Raw genomic sequence first — 11,809 nt, forward strand, 5'->3', positions numbered from 1 at the left:
CATGGTGCACTGGGTGTTATACACAAACAATGAATCATGGACCATATCAAAAATTAATGATGTACTGTATGGTGACTAGCCTATCATAATAAAAAAAATTAAATCAAATTAAATCAAATTAAAGTAAATTAATTATTTTATAAACATAAACAATGAAAATAAAGATAGAAAACAATGTAATGTGATAGAAGGGAACTTAATTAGGAGGCTCATCTTGGGAGGCCAAAGGTGACTCGATTTCTACAACCCATGCCAAAATCCTAAGCAATCGTGAAAGGGCCTTCACTGGGTCCAGTCCTAGACACAGTCCCCAGACTCTCCAAAGCACCTTGCTGTGTTAGGGCTATAATCATGGAGGGAAACTTGTGGGAGTGGGAAAGGCACAACCCATCCAGAGGACAGGGACTGGGGCATGTCCATCTACCCAAGGTTCAGCTCTTGGCTCAAGTGTTCCCAATGTGTTCCTGCAGACTTTTTGCCTCAATGGTCTGAGCCACCGAAGGCAGGGATAGCACAGGAAGCTGTCAAAATGACTGGGGGTGGGCGATCCAGGGGTGGGCCATCCGAGGCATTGATAGGTCCCTCGCTGCCGGGTCTTGCCCAGTCAACTGGCCAGCACTCTGGAACCCAAGTGACTCCATTGGCATGGCTCCCAAGGGCTCCTCCAACAGTAAGTTTCCATCAGACGCACTGTTTCCTGGTTGGATAACCTAAAGGCCCTGATAACTTTCCAGGGATCAGGAAAGGAGAAGGGACCACCCGAATGGATGGGACACATGCTGGAGGGCTGTGATCCACGGAGGATTGCCGGAAGCGGATTGAGAGAAGTTGGCATGTGGCTGCCGTCAGAATGAAAACTGAGGCTGGTGGCCATGATTCCCACCAACAGGCCCTCTTTGGAGCATAGGCAAGCTCGATCTCCAGTGGCAGGGTACAGGTCCAGATTCAGCAGCCCTTTTAGGGGTCTTTTCCAAGAATAGAGCTTTCCCTTCAATGGAGCGGCATTCAGGATGTGTGGCCAGCTTTTTCCCTGAGGTCTCTCAGTAGCAGCATGACCCTCTTTGCTTCTCCTGAGGTGCTTTCCCCTGCTCTCCCCCACCGCGGGTCTCCTGAATCCCTTGGCACGCCATCCCAGGCCTTGAGAGTGGTTGTTATTTCCCTAGATCCTTGACTATCACCTGTTCCCATAGGCAGACGGCAGACTGCCTGTGTCCTATTGAGCAGTCCCTTAGGGGGATTCATGAGTTACAAAGAGACAGTAAAGCCCAGCCTGGGAAGGTGTGGACATGGCAGAAAGGGAAGAGCTCAGACCACACCGCCGGTTTGCATTCTTAGGAAAGCCTTCCTAAGGCGGTGGCCATTTTCCCTCAACAGGCCCACTCCCACCAGGATCCCTACAGAGGCGGCTTGTTTTGAAGCCCACACAGAAAGTGGCTGTGGAGGCATGCTTCCAACACAACCTGTACCCTGGCATCACTACCAGAGAATGACTGGCTCAAGAGCTAGACATTCCAGAACACAGGATCCATTCTCAATGGGGAAAACCTTTCTTTTCCCTTAAGATCAGGAACACAACAAGGATGCTCACTCTTGCCATTACTGTTCAACACAGTACTAGAAGTCCTTGCAACAGCAATCAGACAGCAAAAAGGAATAAAAGGTATTCAAATCGGCAAAGAAGAAGTCAAACTGTCTCTCTTCGCAGATGACATGATACTCTATATGGAAAACCCAAAAGACTCCACCCCCAAATTACTAAAACTCATACAACAATTCAGTCATGTGGCAGGATACAAAATCAATGCTCAGATATCAGTTGCATTTCTATACATGAGCAATGAGACTGAAGAAAGAGAAATTACGGAATCAATTCCATTTACCATAGCACCAAAAATCATACGATATCTCAGCATTAACTTAACCAGAGAGGTATAGGATCTATATTCTAGAAACTACAAATCACTCTTGAAAGACATTGAAGAAGACACAAAAAGATGGAAAAACATTCCATGCTCATGGATCGGAAGAATAAACATAGTTAAAATGTCTATGCTACCCAGAGCAATCTACACTTTCAATGTCATCCCAATCAAAATACCAGTGACATTTTTCAAAGAGCTGAAACAAACAAGCCTAAAATTTCTGTGGAACCAGAAAAGGCCCCAAATCGCCAAGGAAATGTTGTAAAGGAAAAACAAAGCTGGGGGCATCACGTTGCCAGGTTTCAAGCTATACTACAAAGCTGTGATCACAAAGACAGCATGGGACTGGCACAAAAACAGACACATAGACCAATAGAGCAGAATAGAGAACCCAGAAATGGACCCTCGACTCTATGGTCAACTGATCGTTGACAAAGCAGGAAAAAACATCTAGTGGAAAAGACAGTCTCTTCAGTAAATGGTGCTGGAAAATCAGACAGCTATATTCAAAAGAATGAAACTTTACCACTCTCTCACACCATACACAAAGATAAACTCCAAATGGATGACAGACCTCAATGTGAGACAGGAATCCATGAAAATCATAGAGGAGAAGATAGGCTGCAACCTCTTTGACATTGGCCACAGCAACTGTTTTTTAAATTTTATTTATTTATTTGACACAGAGAGAGACAGCCAGTGAGAGAGGGAACACAAATGGGGGAGTTGGAGAGGAAGAAGAAGGCTCCCAGCAGAGGATCCTGACATGGGGCTCGATCCCAGGACTCTGGGATCACGCCCTGAGCTGAAGGCAGACACTTAATGACTGAGCCACCCAGGTGCCCCACCTTTTTTCATTGACACATCTCCAAAGGCAAGAGAAACAAAAGCAAAAATGAGCTTGTGGGACTTCATCAAAATAAAACGCTTCTGCACAGCCAAGGAAACAGTCATCAAAACATTTATCACTTTGAAGTAGTGCAGTTGCATCCCTTGGATAAATACCTAGTAGTGCAATTGCTGAATCCTAGAGTAATTAATTCTACTTTTAACATTTTGAGGAACCTCCATACTCTTGTTACACAGTGGTTGTTCCAGTTTGCATTCCCACCAACAGTGTAGGGGGGTTTCTATTTACCCACATCTTTGCCACTACCTGGTTGCTTCTGTTGTTGATTTTAGCTTTTCTGACAGGTGTGTGGTGATATCAAATTGTAGTTTTGTTTTATATTTCTCTGATGGTAAATGATGTTAAGCAACTTTTCATCTCTCTGGGAACCATCTGGATGTCTTCATTGGAAAAGTTGTCTATTCATGTCTTCTGCCCATCTATAATTGGATTATTCATTTTTGAGTGTTGAGTTTTATAAGTTCTTTGTATGTTTTGGATACTAACCCATTACCAGATATGTCATTTGTGAACATCTCCTATCCCATAGGTTGCCTTTAGTTTTGTTGATTGTTTCCTTCACTGTGGGGAAGGATTTTATGCTGATGAAGTCCCCATAGTTTATTTTTGCTTTTGTTTCACTTGCCTCAGGAGACGTATCTAGTAAGAATTGTTATGGCCTTTACAAGAGGTTCCTGCAGGTGTTCTCTTGGATTTTCATGGTTTCCTGTTTCATATTTAAGTCTCTAATATTCTGAATCTGTTTTGGTGTATGTTGTAAGGAAGTGGTCCACTTTCGTTCTTTTGCATGTGGCTTTCCACTTTTCCCAACACCATTTTTTGAAGAGACTGCCTTTGCATTATTCTTTTCTGCTTTGTCAAAGATTATTTGACCATATACATGTGGGTCCATTTCTGGGTTTTCTATCCTGTTCCATTGATGTATGTCTGTTTTTGTGCCAATACCATACTGTTTTGATCACTGTAGATAATGTTTATATCACTATAATAATATAAGTTGATGCCTGGGATTGAGACACCTCTAGGTTTGCTTTTGTTTTCAAGGTTGCCATAGCTACTCAGGTCTTTTGTCATCCCAGACAAATTTTAGGATTATTTGTTCTCGCTCTATCAATAATCCTGTTGGTATTTTGATAGGGATTGTATTAAATGTGTCCATTGCTTTCGGTATTATAGGTATTTTAACAATATTTGCTCTTCCAATCAATGAGCACGAAATGTCTTTCCATTTCTTTGTGTTGTCTCCAATTGCTTTCATCAGCATTTTAAAATTTTCAGAGTACAGTTTTTCACCTCTCTGGTTAAGCTACACCTAGGTATATTTTGTTACTGTTGTTGTTGTTGGAATTGTAAAGGTGATTGATTCCTTAATTACTACTGCTGCTGCTTCATTACTGGTGTGTAGAAATGGAACAGCAACAACAAAGAGATGGAACAGTTTTATTTACACTGATTTTTTATCCTGCAACTTTGCTGAATTCATGTGTCAGTTCTAGCAATTTTGGTTAAGTCTTTCACTTGCTCTACATAGAGTATTATGTCATTTGCAAATACTGGAAGTTTGACTTCTTCCTTGATGATTTAGATGCTTTTTATTTTTGTTGTTGTTGCTGTTGTCTGATTGCTGTGGCTAGGACTTCCAGTACTCGTGGTGAGAGTAGTGAGAGTGGACATCACTGTGTTATTCCTGACCATAGAGGAAAAGCTCTCTGTTTTTCCCTACTGAGAATATTACCTGTGGGGTTTTTCATATATGGCTATTATTATACTGAAGTATGTTCTCTCAACCCTAGTTTTTTGAAAGTTTTTGTCATTAATTGGTGTTATACTTTTTCAAGTGCTTTTTCTGCATCAGTTGAAATGATCTCTCATTTTTATCGTTCCATTTATTAATGTGGTGCATCACATTCATTGATTCATTAATATTGAACCATGCTTGCAACTCAGGAATTAATCCCATTTGATCATGGTGAATGATTTTTTAATGTACTATTGAATTCAGTTTGCTAATATTTTATTAAGAATCTTTGCACCCACGTTCGTCAGGGATATTGGATTTTTAGTGGAGTCTTAATCTGGTTTTGGTATTTAGCTAATCCTGTCCTCATAGAATGAATTTGAAAGTTTTCCTTCCTTTTCTATTTTTTGGAAAAGTTTGAGAAGAATAGGTGTTAACTATTCTTTAACTGTTTGGTAAAATTCGCTTGTGAAGCCATCTTGCTCTGGACTTGTGTTTGTTGGAAGAATGTTTATTTCTGGTTGAATGTCTTTGCTGGTTATTGTTCTGTTCAAGTTTTCTATTTCTTCCTGTTTCATTTTTGTTAGTTTATATGTTCCTAGGAATTTATACATTTCTTCCAGATTCTCTAATTCATTGACATAAATTCATATATTTTTCATAATGTACTCTTACAGTTGTTTCTATTTCTGTGGTGTTGGTTGTTATTTCTACTTTTTCATTTTTTATTGTATTTACTTGGGTACTTTCTCATTTCTTTTTGAGAAATCTGGCTGGGGGTTTCTCTTTTTTTTTTTTTTTCAAAGAAATGCCTATTGGTTTCTTTGATCTGTTCTATTGTTTCTTGTTTGTTTGTTTCTATATCATTTATTTTTGCTCTAATCATGATTTGAGATTTTTCATGCTTCTTGAGATAGGCCTGTATTGCTATATACTTCCCTCTTAGGACTGCTTTTGCTGCAAATGTTGAACCTTTGTGTTTTCATTTGCATTTGTTTCCACATACACTTTATTTCTTGTTTTATTACATGGTTGGCCCACTCATTGTTTAGTAGCATGTTTCTTTAACTCCATGTATTTGTGGTCTTTCCAGATTTTTTCTTATGGTTGAATTTTATTTTCATAGTGTTTTATTCAGAAAAGATGCATGGCATGAGTCTGATCTTCTTGAATATTTTGAGATTTGTTTTGTGAGCTACTGTCTAATCTATTCAGGGAAATGTTCCATATGCACTCGTGCAGAGTATGTATTCTGCTGTTTTAGGATGGAATGTTCTGAATATATCTGTTAAATCCATCTGTTCCAGTTGTCACCTATAGCCACTGGTTCCCTGTTGTTCTTCTTTTTAAATAATGTATCCATTTATGTAAGTGTGGTGTTAAACCTTCCTACTATTATTGTATTATTGTATCCTAGTTCCTTTATAATTGTTATTAGCTGTTTTATGTATCTGGTTGCTCCTGTGTTGGATGCATACATCTTTACAATCGCTATATCTTTCTTGATGGATTCTTCCTTTTTTATTCCGTAGTGTCCTTCATCTAGTATTACATTCTTTGTTTTACGGTCTATTTTGTGTGATATAGTTATCACTACCCCATCATTCTTTTGACACTAATTTGCATAACGGATGTTTCTCCATCCCCTCACTGTCTATCTGCAGGTTTCTTTAAGTCTAAAGAACTCTCTTGTAGACAGCCTATAGATGGTCTTTTTTTTTAATACATTCTGTTACAGTGTGTGTTTTGACTTGAGTGTTTAGTTTTTTACCTTCAAAGTAATTATTGAGATATATGTAATTATTTCCATTTTATTATTTGTTTTTTTGCTTGTTACTGATAATTTTCTCTGATCCCTTCTTTTGTTTCTCTGGCTCATATTTGCTCATATTCTTCAGTGACATAAATGTGTCTTTCTCTCTAATACGTTCAAGTTTATTAATGGTTTTGGATATATGATTACCATTAGATTTGTATATAACATCTTCCACATATAGCAGTCTAAATTAATTTGTGGTGCTTAAGTTTGAACCCATTCTTTTGTTCTCTATTCTTCATGTTTTAGTCGTATATTGTTCTATTTTATATCAATTTGTTGTTTATTCCCTTGAATGATGTTTTACAGAAATAGTCATTGTTACTGATTTTGTGTTTCCTATTGTTATACTGTGACTTATCTTCTCTCCCTTCAATTCAAACAGTCCCCTTTAACATTTCTTTCAGTTCTGGTTTAGTGGTCATGGACCCTCTATTTTGTGTTTTTTCTGGGAAACTCTTATCTCTGCTTTTATTCTGAACGATAGCCTTGCTGGATAGAGTAATCTTGGCTGCAGATTTTTTTCCCATTCAGCACTTTAAATATATTATGGTACTCCCTGTTAGCTTGCAAAATTTCTTTTAAAAAATCTTCTACTAATCTTATGGTTTCCCTTATGAGTTACTGTCTTCTTTTGTCTGGCTGCCTTTACATTTTTTTTCTTTTATCACTATATTTTCCCCACTTAATCACAATATGTCTTGGTGTGGAGCTGCTTTTGTTGATTTTGATGGAAGTTCCATGTGCCTCCTGGATCTAGATATCTGTTTCCTTCCCTAAATTAGGGGAGGTTTCAGCTATTATTTGTCCAAATAAATGTTCTCCTCTTCTTCTTCTGGAATTCCTATATTTAATTCTATATCTTCCTTATATTCCTATAATATGAATGCTATTTAAATATCTATCTATCTATCTATCATCTATCTATCTATCTATCTATCTATCTATCTATCTAATCTATCTATTGATATTATAGAGATAGAGCACAAGCAGGGAGAGGGAGAAGAATAAGCAGAATCTATGCTGAGCACAGAGTCTGGTGTGGGGATTGTGCCACAACCCTGAGATCATGACCAGAAGCCAAAACCAAGAGTCAGACAATTAACCAACTGAACTACCCATGCAGCCCATATAGTATGAATGTTATTACATTTGATGGAGTTACTGACATCCCTAAATCTATCCTCATTTTGTACAATTACTTTTTCTCTCTTTTGTTCAGCTTGATTCCTTTCCATTACTCTGCATTCTAGATTACTAGTTCATTCCTCTGCTTCTTCTGTTCTGCTCATTATTCCATCATTTCTGTTTCTCATTTCATTTATTGAGCCCATTTATCTCCACTGTGTGATTCCTCCTCTCTGTGGTAATGGCATCACTCATGTCTTCTTCTCTTTCCTCAGGTCCAGTGAGTGTCCTTCTGATCATTACTTTAAATTCCTTATCAGGCATGTTACTTATATCTGTTTTGCTTGGATCTCTAGCCATTGTCTATTTCTATTCTTTTATTTGGGATAAATTTCTGTTTTCTCATTATATCTAAGTCTCTGTGACTCTTTCTGCATATTTGGAAAGTTAGCTATGTCTCCTCTCATTGAGTGTAATGGTCTTATGAAGATCATGTAATGTCCTGATTTGTGGTGTCCCTGGTTCCCCAAGTCCTGGAGATTTCCAGCGTTTCTCCAATGTGTGCTGCATGTGCCCTGATATTGTGTTCTGGCTGCTTTACCCTTCAGGTCAGGCACCTGCAGAGGCTATCTTTGCCTGTTGAGGACAGTTTTGGTCCTGGGCCTGATGTGGTGCATTTTAAGTAGATGTGTCCTGGTTTCTTTGTGAAATAAGACCTGTCACCACCACCAGCATAACCAAGGCTTGACAAAACTCCTGAATGTGGTGATGTTGTGTGAGCAGGAGTCTGGGCTGGGCTTCAGGGGAAGGAGGCATTGTGTGCTGGACTGAGGCAAGTGTGACTGGGAAGGGCACTTCCACCAGGGCATGAGTGGGTGGGGGAGCTTGGTGTGAACAGGTTAGGTAGCAAATGTTAGTGCTGAACTGGTTCCAGGAGATGGCCCTGTACTTATGCTGATGGGAGGGAGAGGGAAATGGTGCAGGCAATTTCCTTTGCTCCAGGAGGGGTCTCTCCATGAACGCTTTTCCTGGAACAAGATCTGAAATGAGCAAATCTCCATTGTGTGCTCCAGGCTCTCTTCAGAATGCTGTTTCCATGCTATATGTCTGTATTGTTTGCCTGCCTTCATCTCAAGAGTTGAACCAATGTTTATGTGCTCTATTCCACCTAAACCCACTGATCTTTAAAACCCCAGGCTTTAAGCCCCACTGGCTACAAGAACTCACCAGATTTGACTCCTCTCATTTTCCAATGCAATTGCTATCAGGTTCCGTTTTCCCCATTCAATCTTCTGTGTGTTAGTCTACCTCTCACCCTTCTCCATATACATGGCTCCCTTCCCACTGCAGTAGCCATAATCTGTTTTCCTCCTAAACCCCATCTCCATACTTCCCACCTTCTTTGATATAATTATTACCAAACATGGCATGTAAAAGTATTTATTCTAGCTCATGCAGCACAAGTACACATGACAAAGCTATCATTTGGTAAATTTTGAAAATAGCTAAGAAATCAATAACATTACAGAGAAGGAAATAAAAATACACCTATGAATAACATAAGAACACTTTACTGGTGATATGATTACTTAACTTAAAAGCAGATAAGAGAAAAAGAGAAGACGTTGAACACTAGAGAGTAAAAACAGATTCAGAACTGCAGGGAATAATTATATATTAAAAGTGACTGACTAAATTTTGAAATTGGGATTTTCAGGGTTGAGAAAACTGTGGAGAAAATTATACATAATCACAGAGTTAAAGCAGTGTGTTATATAAGCAGTGATTCAGAAAAAAAAATCCTATTTTAAGACATGATAGAAAGAGGGAATGGAGTGTGAAGGGTGAGACATCCCCAGTCAGAAACATCTGCTTTCTAGTCACATTGAATGAAAATGCTGGGCTTCAAGGCAAAGTGGAGTTTAGTCTCATGGATTTAGTCTGCATAGCTGGAAAAAATTGATAAGAAAAATGAAGTGTAGTTGATAAGGTGTGTTTGTGTGTGTGTATGTGTGTACGTGTATTAACGTTAATACTCTCAGTTTTGAACATATTCAGGCTACAGTACTATAATATTGTGAACTAAATTAGATATCTAAATCAGAGATTTGGTAAAGTAAGTGATCTCTTTATAGAGACAAGTAGAACTGAGAAGGGATAGAGTCACAGGAAAAGAGAGAGAGATTTAAGTAAAGTAAGTGGTAGTTAAAATTTAAAGAGAAAGAATGAAATAATATAAAGTATCATATCAGCATAAACAGTTGATAACATAAGGGAATTAGTAAAAAGAAGATTTATTAATTGATCAGATATTGATTTAATACAAATACTAAAACCTACAGGTGATGCAGCTGTAATTATTATGGATATGGATATGAACATACATTCAAGTTAACTTAAGAGCAGCTCAGTTTATACCTGTTAATTATTAACAGCTCTCTGCTTACTCTTGAAAATGCCTGTTCTTGGATGATAAATATTAAGAGCCTAGTGGATAGAGAGAAAGATATACATATGCAGATAGGTAAACTAGTTATATGTATGTGTGCTGTGAGTGTGTTCATAAATTTCTATGAGTACATAAATATCTGTTCTATATATCAACTGAAAATTATTGTATGAATCCTTCCTATGAATTTATTCTAAAGTGAGTATTGATATATTCTGCTTTAATGTTATAATTGCTGCAAACATGCTCTGTGACATAGAAGCCTTCTGAGTGCTTCTTTGACCTCCACGTTTTTCAGGCTGTAGATCATGGGGTTTAACATTGGGGTAATAACCCCATATAGCATGGAGATGAGTCTGTCTCTCACTGGAGAGTGTTGGCTGGAGGAAGGCCGAATGTAGGTAAATATTGTTGTGCCATAGAACAGACAGACCACTAGGAGGTGGGAAGCACATGTGGAGAAGGCTTTGTGCTTCCCTTCCAATGACTGGATCTTTAGAATGGTGGATATGATGTAGATATAAGAGACAAACGTGATTAGGGAGGCACTTATCCCCAGGATGCCTGCTACCACTAAAACAAGCATTTCAGCTACATAAGTGGATGAGCATGAGAGGGCCATCACTGGTGGGATGTCACAATAGTATTGGTTAACTCGGTTGGACTTGCAAAAAGACAGGCGGAATGTGGACACCGTATGGAGAAGGGAATTGAGAAACCCTGCTGCCCAGGTCCCAGCTGTCAGCTGGATGCAGTGGACCTTGGTCATTATGAGCATGTAACGAAGGGGGAAGCAGATGGCCACATACCGGTCATAAGCCATGACAGTGAGAAGGAAGACTTCAGTCCCTGCCAGGGCCACCAGGAAATAAAGCTGAAAAGCACATACAAGGAAGGAAATGCTTTGCTGCTCAGTCAGGAGGTTCTCCAGCATTTTGGGGACAGTAGCTGATGGACAGAATATGTCTAAGAGGGATAAATTTACCAAAAAGTAATACATGGGTGTATGGAGCTTTTTCTCAGTCGCAATGGCCAAGAGAATGGCCCCATTTCCTACCAAGGTGACCTGATAGATGATGGCAAAGACCACAAAGAGAGGGTAGCGCACCTCAGGGAGGTCAGAGAGTCCTGTGAGGATAAACTGAGTCACGGTGGTAAGATTGTAAATATCCATCTCCTCTCTCCACAAGGGACTTTCTGAAAGAAATGAAACAAACAGAAACTGGTTAGACTAAAAAGCTAAGGAGACTAGTGATGAGAAATTCTTGGAAAAAATTTGATGTGTGGTTGGTAAATTCTGTTGTTATGATAGAGATTTAATTTATTAAAACAACTGTGAAAAACATCGTCTGCATTCATGTTTCTTCAAATAGTCATCCTCAGTTCTTTATAAAGAGACAGATTTCTGAGAACATAGGAGACATTTAAAGATTTGCATTCTCAGTGGATCTCCTGTGGATCTTTCATCAGTGTTTGGGATTTCACAATTCAGTGAACGTTGATGGCGTGTTTCTCACACCTGTTCAGACATTGACATTATTTTGTCTTGTATTATCTAAATGTGTACAATTGTATGCATTAGCTAAAATCTAAGTAACTCAAAAGTGGAAGCTGTGCATATTACATGATATACAATTTTAATAATTATTACCTACTAGCAGATATATAGTATATATGTCTAAATAATTATTCAGTAAAAGAATTAAGAGTGTGTCTCCTGTACTGACAAAGTGTTTCTGATAAGAAATAAATGTGGGAATTCTTTTATGATTCCAAATTATAATAATTTTAACATGAATATTAACACTTGTTTTCCCAGAAGTATACATTAATAAAATTAAAATAG

The 11,809-nt window shown here is 38.5% G+C and overlaps 1 protein-coding gene across 1 annotated transcript; it reads right to left on the bottom strand.

Moving 5' to 3' along the window:
- Window positions 1–10,189: 10,189 nt before the first annotated feature.
- Window positions 10,190–11,137, bottom strand: LOC123796507 (olfactory receptor 5V1-like). Its single transcript, XM_045804019.2, has one exon. It carries the CDS (start codon window positions 11,135–11,137, stop codon window positions 10,190–10,192), a length of 948 nt encoding a protein of 315 aa, XP_045659975.2.
- Between the last annotated feature and the right edge of the window lie 672 nt (window positions 11,138–11,809).

Source organism: Ursus americanus, chromosome 5 (genome assembly GCF_024610735.1).
Source record: "Ursus americanus isolate L20-20 chromosome 5, mUrsAme1.1.p, whole genome shotgun sequence".
NCBI lineage: Eukaryota > Metazoa > Chordata > Mammalia > Carnivora > Ursidae > Ursus > Ursus americanus.

What these genes read in the sequence shown, in the direction of transcription:
- LOC123796507 (XM_045804019.2), bottom strand. Translation starts at nt 11,137, where the DNA reads ATGGATATTTACAATCTTACCACCGTGACTCAGTTTATCCTCACAGGA.